This window comes from Artibeus jamaicensis, unplaced genomic scaffold, assembly GCF_021234435.1.
Source record: "Artibeus jamaicensis isolate MK-2021 breed Jamaican fruit bat unplaced genomic scaffold, CSHL_Jam_final contig_851, whole genome shotgun sequence".
NCBI lineage: Eukaryota > Metazoa > Chordata > Mammalia > Chiroptera > Phyllostomidae > Artibeus > Artibeus jamaicensis.
In genome coordinates, this window is record NW_026521986.1 from 14,535,529 (window position 1) to 14,550,607 (window position 15,079).

The 15,079-nt window shown below is 44.9% G+C and overlaps 1 protein-coding gene across 7 annotated transcripts in view; it reads left to right on the forward strand.

The window, feature by feature from the left end:
• The window catches only part of TTLL5 (tubulin tyrosine ligase like 5), a 259,197-nt gene that overhangs the window by 117,857 nt on the left and 126,261 nt on the right, over nucleotides 1–15,079 (forward strand). For all 7 annotated transcript variants that reach the window (XM_037145212.2, XM_037145214.2, XM_037145215.2 and 4 more), the window contains one exon: nucleotides 7,872–8,026. In XM_037145212.2, the coding sequence (XP_037001107.2) occupies nucleotides 7,872–8,026 (155 nt within the window). The remainder of the gene's footprint in view (nucleotides 1–7,871; nucleotides 8,027–15,079) is intronic.

Genomic DNA, 15,079 nt, shown 5'->3' on the forward strand with positions numbered 1-15,079 from the left:
GGAAATGACACACACATGGTTGTTAAACACTGATCCAGAGAGAACTGTGGCTGGAATCCAGGGTCCACTGTCACTGTCTTGAAGTTGAAGAGAAGATGCCCGAGGGAGATCCTTGAAATGGAAGCCTCCTTCTGCTTTGCCGCAGGATTTTTGGCCATAAACTCCTGAGCGGAATCCTGAGCTTTGGTGACTTGGGCTGGACAGACAGCATGTGACTCAACTTCTCCTTTTGCCCACCAGGCCTAAGGCCTAGACTGAAGCCATCTAGCTACCCTCCTTCCCGAGACCCCGTCCGCTACTCGTGACCCTCAGTCCATTTACTATTGAACAGACGTCTGGAAAGAAACACCCAAGGAAGGGTTTTCTCATAGTTGCTGTAGAGCAAAGCTGGCCTTAGATTTCTGCTCTCTGACCTTCCCTCCTTAAGTGGCAGGCAGCACCATCTCTCCATGCCCAATGCCTGGGAAATGTAACCCCAAAGAGGGCCGATCCAAAAAGAAAACATGAACAGAGAACATATGAACTCAAGTGACTCTATCATATTACCAAAGCATTTCTCCGGCCGCAAGGCCCAGCACTGTTCCTTAGCCGAGGAGGGAACTGGGGAGGCAGCAGTGATGTACTCTGCATCTTGGCCCTGCTGCCTTTTACCAGACTGTCACAATTCTGGACTGACCTGAACTTTCCTATTAATCCCTTTCAACCCATCCCACAAAAACAGCCCTAGATGTACCTGCCTACCCTACAATGCCACTACACCACCGGTGTGTCAGAACCCTGAGCAAGCTTACTGTTGTCTCACAGTCAAGAACAGAATCTGTAGTGTGGTATTCAAAGCCCCCCCAGCTCTTTGTCTGTCTCTTCACTCTCCTCTCTCTCTAGGCTTTAGCCAAATTAGAGTGCTGTCTCTTTTTCAGACATTCTTGCTGCTTATCTGTCTTTGAATTACCTTTGCTTTTTCTTTCCAGCTAGGAACTACCACCTCTTTCCCCCCCTCCACCCCCACACCTCCTAGCTATCCTTTAAGGCCAAGCCCAGGGGCCTTCTTTGAATTTCCTTTGCACTTTTATTATGGCATTTGCATTCTGGAGGCCTCATCTGTTGCTGTTTGTCTAGGTGTCTTGTCTCACTAGAACACAATTCCTCCAAGGTCTGAAGGCGGTGGGGGAGGCCACAATTTAATCTATATATACTCTTAGGACTTTACCCAAGGCCTTGCCTATACCCAAGGCCTTGCCTGTGCAGTACAGTAAATATTTGTTGGATTGTCTGAGATCTGGACTTCTTTTGAGCATTCATGACAACAGCATTTCTAGAGCATGCCAGCTAGAGCAACAGTGGTCTAGTTGAGACCTGGCCCCAAATCCTCTTCGGATACCAAAAGGTTATGCATCTGGGTGGGTGGTGGGTATATTCTGGGAAGCCATCAGGGCAATACCATCATATTTTAATTATAGCTCTGGCAGCAGCACTACTTTTAGCAAACAGCAGCAACAAGCAATAACACTTGGGCAGGCCTGCCGCCGGAAATTGGCTCCCTCTCTGTTTCTCCTACCCCCTTTTCAATCCATCACCTGTATTTATTCCCGCTGTAATTTAAACACCTGTCTAGGTGGAATGTGTGCAATGTGTCCCTGCCCCACACATTCAGATATTTGCTCACCTGCCTTATTCGGAAGGCTGGCTCTAAAATAAACAGTGTTTTGGTATTAAAAGAAAGAAATGCACTGAGGTCAGTGTGGAAATGGACATGAAGAAAGGAGCAGGAGTAGAACCTCTGGATGAGCTGCTCCGGCAGAGTGGGAGCAGAGGAAGAGGAGGAGGACAGCAAAGCGCGAAACATCTCCCTAAGCTTTAGGTCCTGGTGGGACCCCCTGACTGGGTTTTCCCACGGGCAACGGTTCACTGAGCTGACCAGCCAGAGAAGGACAGGGGTGGAAGAATATTTAACAAGCCGACTGTTTTTAGGCTTCAATGTTTTGGTTTATTTTTAATGACCACTGTTTCTCAGGTCAGCATAACAAGTAGTCTTGGAATGTTTTGAAGTTTGTTCTAAACTGTTTTACCTACTTTTGCAACTTCGGCATATTAAGCAATAACTCATATTAATGTTTGAGCATACAAACAACGTTGAGAAATAGTAGAACCTTAAAGCTCCTCATAGCGTTGTTCCTTCCCCTCAGTTGTTTTATATCTGGCTCCTCGCCCCATGAGGGCGTTTCCGTTGGTCTTTGGAAGACACCCCTAAGCTCTGTGGAGGAGAATCTTTGAGTGCTTCCTTTCTCCTCTTTCCTCCTTTCTTTTTTACCATCCTGCAAACAAGTGTTTCTCAAAGGTTAGGATGCAAGAATTCCCTGTGGATCTTGTTGAGTGCAGAGTTTGGTTTAATGGGGCGAAGGCTGGACTGAGAGTCTTCATTTTTAGCAAGCTCCCAGCTAGTGCAGGTGCCGCTGGGCCACAGATGGAATTGTAAGTTCTGAGCTCAATGGTTTCAGGCAGTGGGGGTAATAAAGTGGCTAAAACTACAGAATTTGGGAGATTTTGCATCAGGCCGACCAGGGATGGAAACTAGAGGTTGACATGTAATAGTTTTTTGTTCGCGAACAAGTTATTTTACCTCTCAACCTCCATTTCCCCATCTGTACATGAGGGAAATAACGATACCTGTCTAACAGAGTTGTCCTGAAGATAAAATGAGCATATCTGAGGTCTGTCCAGAGGGTATCCAGCCATGTAATATGAAAAATAGAGACATTTATTGAAGATACAGAATACAAGAAACATTGTACACAGGACAATGATGCCTCAGTCTCCTCAGAATAGGCACCTTGAGACCTCACACAGTTCTCCCCATCGCCATCAGGTGCCCCATCGTATTTTCCTGAATCTAATCGACGGTCTGAAATCTCTTTCCTTTCAAAGGTGATTTTAGTTTTGAGAAAAGCTGCAAGTCACAGAGCAGTATTTCTGGACTATAGAGGGGCTGAGTCACCTGCGTGATTTGATGTTTCACCAGAAAAGCTCTGCATGAGACATGATGTGTGAGCGGGTGTGTTGTCGTGATGAAGCTGTCAATCACCAGTTGCCCATAGCTGAGACTTTCAGAATCACCTGAATAATTTTTGTGGAGGAATTATTAAGTGTAATGCAAAATCTGATGCAGATTGGTTGCTCTGCTCTCTCAGTCATTTTGAATGTGACAGCCACACAGTTCACATGCTCACTCAATGGCATCTACCACCCCCACTGACTAGCACAGTGAAGTCATCATTGTTCACACGTGTGCATTCCAGTCCACTCTCCTTGGCTGCCAGGTTACATCCCTGTCGCGCAAACCATTCTCATCATATTAACAATGGTTGGACTTTTTCCGGAAAGGCCTTGTACAGCTTACAATAATGCCTGGCAAAAAAAAAAGTGTTCATCAAATTTAGCCATCATTAGTGCTAATGTGGTTTGGTTATTATTGTTACTGTTATTGCAGTGAAACTGAATGGTTTCATACTTATGTATTAATTATGATAGGACATTTTAGAGATCCAAACACAGACTTTAAGTTTCTCATAGGTGTGTCCTTCTTTTGCACAGAAAGATGTTGTTGTCCATTATCAGTAAGGCATGTTTTCTGAGTCATAGTTTCAGTAATTAAAATGGGTTTTAGTTAAACATCCTCATCTGTTTTCCAGACCCCTTTGTGACCAAAGGCATGCATTCACACATTGGCCAGCCGAGATTTAGTAGCCTAGACTGGTTATTAGCCTAGAGGAGCAAGCTGGCCTGGTGCCTGCGGCCTCCACCTTAACAGAGTGACACTCCCGACAAAAATGAGCCACCTACTTTGTGACTGGTGCCATGTCTTTACGTGCTATAAGCCTGATTTTGTGTGATAGTCTTTAGTGGTGAAACATTAAACATCATTGCAAATCGGGTGTATATAAGTGCCATTTTTCACTTTCCCTTTATCTGATCAAAGATAGTTTTCTATGTTACCTCAAGAAAATAGATGGACAGAGAAGCAGGTGCCAACTAGTGACAGTTGTGTGCATCATCCCTCTGTCTTGTTAGGGAAGCACCCTCCAGCTGTAAACCCTAATTGGCTTATACCATTAAGGTCTGGGCAGCGTTGGGGATTTGCCCTGCCCTTCTGTCTTCCCACATCAAGATAAAGTGCTTCTTGGGCCAAAATGGGTGCTCGGGTCCATTCTAGTTCAGTGACTCATTCTGCCCATCCTGGGAAGTGCTAAGGAAGGACCACCAAAGGCTCTCTTAATTCATTCAATCTAGAGGTCCTTCGTTTGGACCAAACTCAGGTGGGACATAGATCTATACACGTAAGACTCAGCCAGATCCAGAGTTGTATTGTCTCTTAGGATAGCCACTAGTTACACCTGGCTTTTTAAATTTAAGTTACGTAAAGTTTAAAACCCAGTTCTTCAGTCACACCAGCCACATTTCAAATACATCATAGCCACATGTGGCTACTGCATTGGACAGTGCGGATGACAGAACATCCTCATCATCACAGTACATTCTGTTGCATAGCACACTGTTCTAGAACAGGGACTGGAGGTGGGTTTTTCTCTCCCTTGTCACTTCAGACTGATTGGCAGTGGCTTGTCTGGAGGACTGTGTAAAGAAGATTCTGAGGCCATATCTCAGCCCCAATTATCTGGTTACTTAGTAGCAATGTGTGTCCACTTCTGGATTTATCTACGAAGTCAGGAATGGATGTTACATGTGAAAACCCACCAAGAGTCCAAAACTAGTTTTGTGTTCGTGTCACATTTACTATACCTGCTAAGAAACAAGACTGATTGATAATGGTTTTGTCTTTGCTTTACTCTTTTAATATCCTCTAGTGAAGGGTAACAAGTAGAAAATAAAATTTACAGGGGAGAAAGAAAAGCTGGTATAGTTTGGTATCATCAATCCCTGTATTACCACCGTTCAGAATTGGAGGTCTGCATCTGATGATATTTTCAAAAATCTATAATAATGTAACTAGGTACGAAACTAGAAAATGGGTTGTACCAGTTCTGTAACCCTTAGGTGACCTTGGGCAGATGATTTACATAACCTTTCTGAGCTATAGTTTCTCCATCTTTGGAAGGGAGTGTAGCAGTGTCTACTTCCTTCAGTAGTGGGTAGGGGATGAGATAAAAACCTCACTTAGGAGTGCCTGACACTGCTGCTCCAAGAACTTGGACATCAAACCGTATTATTTGGCATATACGACGCAGCCTTGGAAGAGAACGTGCTCTGCTAATCTTAGCAGGTATGTGACTGTATCTAATTGTTTACCCTCTCTGAATTTCAGTTTCCTCTCTTCTAAAGTGGGATAATAGCAGAACCTTCTTCAAAGGGCTTGCTCAGGGTCGAAGGGGATAATGCAGGTCAAGGTAATGCAGGGACATCTCGTAGGGGGCACACTGTGAGCTTTCAGTAACTGCCAGCTGTTAGGGTGAAATGACAGTGTTTAAATTAGGGGCAGCCTAGCCAAAGGGAGAAGGTTTACCAAATCTGAAATCTCCTTCAAATTCACTAATCTCCAAACTATAGTGCTTACTAAACATGGTTAAGTACGTACGTACCTTTTGTTTACTTTATTGCTATTTCAATAAAAATTATTAAGCCTCTTTTATTAGGTTTTTGACACAACTGATTGAGGTAGTAGTTGGAGAAGCTGTTAGTTATCATAAAGACCTTTCTTACTTTGTGGGACTTTTACAAGCTGCAAGCTCATGTCTGACTTGACAGGCCAGGTGTTTAAGGCCAGGGATCAGGGCAGGAAGGAGGAGGGCTCAGCGTGGGTCAGGGGTGAGTTCAGTCCCATAGGGAGTCTGTTTGATTGTCTGAGAACCTGCCCCATGTGGTCTCTGGGGCGTGGAGGAAGGCAAGGCTCTTCAAAGGCACCAGATGCCACTGAATACTGCCATGACCCGCCACTGCGTCCTCCCTGTCCTTCAGTTAGTGTGTGTCTCTTATCAGTGTGGATCACATTGATAAGCCAAGGTTGGCTCCTGAGGCTTCTTTTGAAGGTGAGTCCACAGTGGGGGGTGCAGCCCGAGCATCCTGTACCTTGGTCTCTGCAGACATCAGAAATCACTCCTGACCGATGGAGAACAGCTTTGTTCCCAGTAAAAATATTTGGGTCCTTTGGTGTGAAGACAGAGTGCCAGGATATTTTGTATTTAATGAATTCTGTAACTGGGAGTTAAGCATTGTACTGTTACTAAAAATGACCTTTTCTTTCAGGAGTTTCACATTTTTAGGTTCTGAGGACATCTCATGGAAGAACACGTTTTCTGGAACTCACATCTTACGTCACTGTTCTAGTGCGCCATGCTCAAACCCCTGCATTCGGCTTTGCGTCCCCCCTTCCGTGTCCCCTGTGCCTCTTATTTGAAATGCTTCTTCAGCTGGCCTTGCTTTTCTACTTTCGCTCTGACCATCCAGGTTTTCCGCTTATCACCTCACATCAGTATTTCTTATGATGACTTAAAGTTTTCTTTGGTCTATGAAAGAAATTACATGCCCAGTTTAGGAGACTCGGAGAATAAGGTAGAGAAAGGAAGAAAGTAAGCTGCCATGTAGAAACAGATGCCACTTCCGTTTGGACTTTCCTGTCTGGTCCCTTAGGAGTATGTACCTGTGGGTGTGTGTGTGAAGGAAATTTCGGTCTGCTCCCTCTACAGTTTCATATCACGACTTTTTAAAACAAATCAGCATGTGCCTATGTTATTAAGTGTTTTTCAGAAAATTCGAATGAATACAGATTATTTCCTGACATAGCTAGGGCAAAATTTATTTAACAATACGATTAGCTGTTTAGATCTCCTTTTTTAATACTAAAACCAATGCTTGTTTTCAAGGTCTATCCTCAGTATAGTGCAGTGTGTAAGAGTATGGGCCTTGGATGGAGTCCCAAAGACCATGGTTCAGACCCCGGGCCTGCCGTTTTAGCTAGGCCTCAGTTTCCCTCCTTGTAAGATGGAGATCATAATAGTACTCGCCAACAGAATTACTGCCACTGAAATGAGACACATGTAAGGTACTCACTTATACAGAGCTCGCACATTGTAAGTTTCATTAAATGGCAGCTGTAATTGTAACAGTCACTGTCACTGATTATATGCAGTTGTTTTTTAGCATAGTTCCTAGAAGATAGATTGTAGCATCAAAGTAAAGTACACAAATGTTTCAATATACTTTTGATAATATATTGCCCTATGCATTTTAGAAAGATTCTAGCAATTTATAGTCACATAAATAGTATAAGTACATATCTAATATCACCCCTTGCCATTACTAGATACTGTGTTTCTGATTATGGTATATTATAACACATGATCTATGTTATAATTTGCACTTTCTGATTGCCAAGGGAAATGACTAGTTTTAAATATTTAATTGGCAAATAATAGTCCTTCATAAATTGTTTACTGAAGTCAATGCCATTTTTCTAGTGACTGTGCATCCTTTTTTCTAAATTGATGAGTTCTTTGTATATTATTATGTATGACCCAAACTTATTTAGCATTTAGAATTTTCAAATGAGGAAATGAGAGCCAGACAGGCTAAGTAGTTTGCCTAGTTTCCTAGAACCCAGCCTACTGGCTGTTTTTGTTACTCACCTTTGTATTTCAAGGACAGTATAGTGCTTTGCACATAATAGGAGCAAAATGAATGTTGTTACACTGACAGGAGCCACTCTGACTTCTGCTCCTGGAACGGGAGCCTTCGTCACAGCCACAGCCTCGGCTTCAATGAGTCAGCTTCTCCTGGACTCGACTTGATTTTCCCCATGTGTTTTTGATGGTACTTTTCTAATACTCTGTGTAATCGGGTTGCTTCCCTCACTTCACTCCTAGGTAGCAAACCTGAATTTGGCAAGTGGCATCATAAACAGAAGCAGCGCTTCAACTCCCCCAACCCTGCGGCCTGTCCTCAGTCCTGGTGGCCCGGTGTGGTCAATGCCGGCAGACCCCCAAGCCCCTGAGAGCCACTCCACCCCTCCTGGAAGCAGGTACGTGAAGGACCACGGAACTAGTAACATTAGGGTCACACAGGGGTGGCCAGGGGCCCGAGTAAGCCATTTTCACCTGGAGCTCCCTGCACAGACCCTGGCAAGACAGGTGCATTTCCCCACCTGTCCCAGTTCTGTGGCACGTGAATGGGCCTCATGTCACTTGTAAGACAGTTTGCAGACAGATCACATGAAAAGGAAATAGCTGATGCAGTTCAGTAAATTCACTTCCAAATGAGAGTGAGGGTTTGTACTGTATGTCCAACACCTGCCTGCGGTCACCGCATTCATGCATCGACGTTCACCGTTCTCTCCACATCTCCTTATTCTTTTTTATACCGTGTACTACATTGTGTTTCAGTAACTTTGGACTCTTCTTGTGAAGAACGTACTTTTCTCACGTTTTCATCCAGGTTATGTACTTAAACAGCCTCCCTAGACAATGTTCATTTGGGAAATAGGAAGGAAATTTCCTTTATGTTGTTGAGAAGTGGCAGAGAATAAAATCTGGATAGATTCTGGTCATGAAGCAACTTCTTAATTAAAAAAGAAAACACTGTATTGAATTCTAGTCTCAGTCCACATTTGAAGTCTCTCTGTCTAAAAGAATGTAAGAAATGGATTCCCAGTATATCTCGCTTCAGTGGCTATTAATATGGGCCTGATTGCATCTGTCCATGAGTCAGAGGAGCTGGGGAGGAACGTGACTAATACAGTGAAGCATTCTGATTAGCTGAGACGTTGTTCCTCCAGATAAAGAAGCGCGGCCACAGGTGTCCCCTGAGTCTCCGCCGCCTTGTCAGTGCTTGCAGCCTCTGTCAGCCAGCCTCCCCTTGAATGCTGCCTTGCCCCAAGGAGGTGACCAAAGACTTGGGCATGGAGGAAGTACCTAACTGTCATTAAAATGTTGGTGGTAGACTATTTCCTAAGGAACTAGTTTGGGAAACAAAGGCTCTGTCCAGGAAACAGCATAAACATAAACACACTGCATCGTGCTCTGGTGCCGTGTATTTCACACCAGTGACCACTGTGGTCTAGAGTGAAGAGTCATCTCTATTAAAATGACAAAGAATCGAAGACTGAGAGGCAGGGCTTTTCAAAACAGGACATCCTTCCACACAGTTCTCTTCGCAAGAGAAGTCTGTCATCTGGTGATTTACAATCTATAGTAAACACATTCCTAAAACCTAAGTCATAAAGAAGAAATTCTGTTTATGCCATAGAGCTTTATTTTCCATGTGAGATATTTCCAAATACTCCATTTTCTTTGTACATTCAGAGACTTGTTTCTATGGAAAGCATTCTCCCTGCAATCTTAGATATATTATCTGTGTGACAAGGCTACAGCCATTTTCCGTACTTTAAACAAAATGTCAGACTACACATTTTGGAGTAGGGTTTTAGCATCTGTCAGAGATGGAATGAGGGTTTTTTTTAAACAGCCTGCTCTTGGTGTAGCACCTGTAGTGCTGAGACACATGAAGATGAAGGGACCGGTCAGGGTCAGGGTCAGAGCCAGGCAGGAGTCAGGGACCAGCACTGTAAGGGACCTTCTCCCAGCCAGCCCGGCCCATGAGCTGTGGTGGAATGACATGTAGGACAACCAACTTCAGAGCCACTGGCGCCAGAAAGCAGCCCCTGTGGAGTCCCCTGGTCTCTTCCATTTGGTGTCAACTGTACCTACAACAGTCCTCTCCTCACCTATTCCTCAAGCTTACAGGCCCATCTTTAGCTCCCATTCCAGTGCAGGGTGGCTCTGGGAATCTTCCTCTGCTCCCAGGGAAGCCCTGATTGTCAGGACAGCCTGGAGGCTCCTTTTGGAAGTTCTAGTTCAGGATGGAATGCCCAGAGGTGCCCACCCTAAAGCAGCCCTAAAAGCTCTCTCAGAGGTCCTTCCAGATCTGGCTCTGATGTGGGCTGCAGCGGGTGTTTTACACTGTGCCGTGCCCCAGTGTCTGCTCTTACTAGGTACGTCGCCGTTCTGAGGATATTTACTTACTCTCGTGTTATTCCTTCCTTAGCAGTAAGTGTAGTCACTCTTAAGTGACCAAGTTTAGTGAATGTGGGATTAGTAGTTTAGAGATGTGAGTTCTATTACTGGTTTTTGACACTCAGTGACCCCAAACTATTCATTGAATGTTTTTATTAGGTAAGCATACTCACATATAAACTGGCCTGTTTTGAGAGCTTTCAGATTGCCCTTAAAGCACTTTGATCTCCCTAGAAGTGGGTGCTAAGAAAACAAGAGGTGCTCTTACTTGTTCTTCTGCAGCAGCAACAGAGGATTCCAGTGTAGATCAGCTCTGATTATTCACTCGACTGGGGCTGTCCTGCAAACAGTAACAAGATGGAAAGAGAATCCATTGCTGGCCATACTTTTCATTAGGATTCAGCGACTTGGTAGCCACAGGAATGAAAACTGGTGACTCACGAGAACTCTGCAAATAGTGTTATTTTTCATTTCCCCGTGGTGTTGCTATTGTTCTCAATTTTATGGATCACACAAGTTTTCACCAGACAACCTTGTTCTTCCCCCGCTTTTTGAAACCATCCCAAATGTAGCCTCAGGGCTGTCGTCTCCCATTGGGTCAGTGTGAGCTCAGCCCAGCTCCTCAAATCCCTCGGTTCCTTTGGTCTGTCTGGAGTCCCTGTTCGAGCTTTGTTGTGGGAGAGGAAGGCAAAGAGCCCACGACTTGCCCAGACAGTCTGAGGCCTGGCCATGTAGCTTGCAGTTCCCTAGACACTCTAGAGTTGGACTTGGCCAGCCATCCCTCTGTTGTTACTTTTCAGAGGTAATAAGCGAGATTAATTGCAGGCCATTCTCCAGAAGAGACGGAGTAGTCAGGGCCAATGCAGTCACATGTTTAGAAGCCTGAGGTGTACCTCCGATTGAGGCCAATTTCCCATTATACAATAGGGCCTCCAGGATGCAGGTATGAGTGTTCATGGCCTCTTTTTTTCTTAAAGGGATCGTATTTGGTTGGTTTTCACATGCTGATACCTGGATATTTAACAAGCTTTTATTTAGCCAATGAGATGGGGTAGGATTTTTTTCGAGCTGCTCTTTACTGGTCTATCTTCTGGGCACACGGAGAGTTGTTAGGAGCTGAGAATTGATTGCAGCAGCACCTTCTCATTACCTCCAGTCTCACACAGAGCTGACCCACGTCAGGGAGGAGCACTTTCTAGGGGAGGAGCGCTCTGTGGGTTCACAGTGCATCTTCTTTGTGAGACCTAGAGGGTTACTGTAAAGTCTTGGCTGCTGCTTGGAATGATTTGGGAAGGACAGGGCCTCAGACGGCTTGGCAGGAACCTGAGGTCCCGTTTTTTTCCAGTCCAGCCCTTCCTTGTAGATCGGGCTGTCAGGGAATCCCACTAATGTCTGGCTTCTGCCCCTGTGTATGTTTTTCCAGCATTTGTCATTGAATTATTTTTATCCATCTCTGGCTTTTTCACACACGCAACCTGAGGATTTGTCTGTTCCTCGATATGAAAGGTGGGGGAGGTTAAAGGGGCATCCGTGAGTTTGCTGTGACAGGGCAAGGTGTCACAGGCAAGGGCTGCTCGGCTGGCTGACCCTGCTCTAGAGGACAGCTGTACCTCTGAACTCTGAATTCTGTGTGGGGGCAGGGAGCCCAGTGAAGCACCAAAGCTGCCCTCTAGCTCCTCAGTAACAGTAAAGAGTTTGGTACCCTTCTTCACATAATTTTTAGGAAGAAGTTTTTCAGAGATTCTGAGTCTAGTTTAAGTAGTTCTTTTCTGCCTTCCTTTAGATGATTTCTTACAAATGCTCCTGGAGATTCACACCTCTGACTTCCCACCTTTTCATTCTCAATCATTCCTCAGAAAGACGGAGTTTGTTATTTTCTTTAAAAAATATGTTCTCTTCACTGTCCATGTGTCAGGCATTAGACCCTGGGAAGTAATGGTAAGTAAAACACAGGAGTTCCTGCTCTCCCAGGCCACTGTCCAGGATGCACCTCCATGTTTCCTGCCAGTGCTGGGCGCTGGGCAGGGTCCGAAAGACAGTCATGGTGTTTGATCGCGGGTGGGGAGGAGGAGCCACGTGCAGGTGGGGCAGTCGGTGCCGGGAGCCTTACACTGAAGAGTCACAGTGTCCAGTGCAGACAGTGAGAAGGAAGAGCATCACGAAGAGTGTTCAGGAGAAGATGCAGGGACTTACCCCGTCACGTGCTGCAACACAGTGGGCCTCAGAGACAGGCTGTGCAGTGCAATAAGCCAGCCACACAGGACAGCTGCTGTGTGGTCCCTCAGATGAAGTGTCCGAAGCACCCGAAGTCATAGGGACCGAGAGTAGAAGGGGCTGCCAAGGGCATGGGGGAGAGAGCAGAGGACTTGGAGTTGAGTGGCTACAGAGTTTTGCACTGTAAAAAAGTTCTAGAACTCTGTTGCACATCAGCATGAATATACTTAATACCACACAAGTATACCTAAAAAATGGACAGTTGGATAAGAGTAGTAACAATAAAATGGTTAAGATGATAAATTTAAAGTTATGCTCTTTTTTATACCACAATAAAAAGGAGAGGAGAGAGGTGTATGTAAGGTTTTAAGAAAGTCCCAGAGTTCAGCAGAACTTACTCAGTGATCAAAATGGTAAGATTTTTTTCTTTTGCCATCCTCTGCCTCTGTTTAAGGGAATTGTTTAGGACCTAGTCCTTCAAATGCGTCTATTTATTTAAAAGTTCATTAACTTTATAGGAAAGGGGGCCATCAGCCCCCTTTTAGGAAGATGCCATGGTGCAGTGAGAAGAAAAGGGACTTTTCTGACCGATCTGCGTTTGTTTTACTGAGTACGTGACCCTGGGCAAATTATTTAGCTTCTCTGAGCCATAATTTCCCCATCTGCTTAAAATGCAGGTAATAGTGCCTACCTCATTAAGTAGTTCTAAGATTTAATTGAGTTGTGTATGTGAAAGTAGGCAGTATAGTGCCTGGTTTTGGTACAGGTTCCTGATAATAGTTTTCTTTCCAGAAAACAAAAGAAACTTGAAATTGGACTTGCCTGGGATGTGGCACGGCCACCCCATTTTAGTGTTCTAGTTCAGGGGAAGCTGGCGATCGCTCCCAGGCAGCGCACTCCCGAGCCGATTGCGGAGGCGTGGCCTTCGCAGCCGTGGAGGGGGGGGCATGTGAGCGGGGCCGAGGGAGACCCTTCCTTTTCTGCTGACCTCTTTGTTCAAGGGTAACTTCTTTGTACCCGACAGGCCCATTCTTTCTGCTATCTTCTTCTGAATGTTGAAATTTCCATTGTAGCTTGATGTTCCAGCCAGTAAACACTCATATTTTCCATCTATCCTGGGGGTCGAGCTTTGGGAGAGCTTTTCTCTGGAGGAGTTTGGAGCTTACACTTTTGTACTTTATCCTGTTACATAAACAACACTCTCTAGCCAAAGAGCACAATCACAAAAGAAACCACTTGGTGGGGGGGGGGGGTAAAAAAAACAACAAAAACTCATGTTCACAGTTCTGTAGAAGTAATATTTCACTCTTTATTCTTCTTTCTTTTTTCCCATAAGATAAAGCTTCCCTAACCTTCTTCTCCTGAGTCCTATTCCTCCCCCTCGAGTAAAAAGTTTCTCTGGCACATGGGTGATAAAGGCCTGTTCTTATACCTGAAGTTTCTCTGCTTTTCCCACTCAGCCAGACACATAACTTTTCAGGGCTTATGCTCTGTGTCAGTTCAAGCTCTGTGACAGATTCTACAGGTCCTCACTCACGGAGAGAGCTGAATGCCATGGGCGCTGTGCCAAGGCCAGAGTCATCGGGCTTCTGCCTATTGAAGGGATGTTGGTAAACTTAGGAAATGTGTTGGAGATAGCTGGCTGGACCTCATAACAGGGCCTAGGCAAAGTAAGTTGGGGAGTGTGTGGGTCTAGGATCAGGAGTAAAGCAGCGGAGGGATCTTTCCCTATTTGCAAGCCAGAATAAAATGCAGCTTGCTTTGCGGTGTGCCAGTGTAGCATTTCCCATCTCAGTTTGCCTCCTCCCCGCTCCCTAAAGTATTAAAGGTAAACCACCTTACGTTTTCTTAGGATTAACACACACACACATGCACACATTAGAGCACAGGTGGCAAACACAAGGAACCTCGTTTTATCCAGCCCAGCACCTTGTTACCAAACCATGGCAGCGCTGAGCTCCTTGCCCCTAGTTAAGGAGTAGTTACAATTATACAGTCCTAAAATTATATTCGGCCCTTTGAAGGTGACCTCAAGGCTGATGTGGCTGCAGGTGGGAATGAGTTTGACACCCCTGCTTTAAAATCAATGTCAGAGGCAAGATCCTATCTTAGTTAACTGTTCACTTTGTAATTTTATATGTCTACAGTTGATAATTATTTTGGTTTTAAGAGGCCTGAATGACAAAAATCAGTGTACTAAGCTGAATGAGATTCCTTCTCTAGAATTAGGGAATTATATGTTAATTCATAATTCAGGTTAATTCTCACATGGTTTTTCTGTCCTTTGTATTTCCAAGTTAACTCTCTTTACCAGCCCTGAAAGAGTTTGGAAAGACTCAGTGGTGAAGAAACACTGTATCTTTCTTTCTGACTCCTTTAGAGAAACATTGATGATTCATTTTTAAAGCTTACTTAATGTTGACTCAACAAATTTAGAAGGAAGACCAGCGGGCTTCTCTGAACCTTTGGTAAAAGATCCCATTCTACCCTTCTGCCCATCTTTCTGCTAAAAGACTCTTAGCATATTACTGACCAAGTGCAAGTAAGGAACCAATGCTTAAAAAAAAAAAACCTCCCAAGATTTAAAAGGCTAAAAGAAAAAGAATTTTAAGTGTCTGTGTTCTCATAACACAAAAACAGTAGCCTTGTAGCATCTGAAAAGGAATAAAGATCTGGTTTTGGTGTAGCTTCTTTCCCCTCCCCTCCCCCCTCCCCTCCCCCTCCCCTCCCCTCCCCCCCCCCTCCCCTCCCCCCCCTCCCCCTCCCCCCCCCTCCCCTCCCCTCCCTCCCCTCCCTCCCCCTCCTCCCTCCCTCCCCCCCCCCCCCCCTCCTCCCTCCCTCTCTCCCTC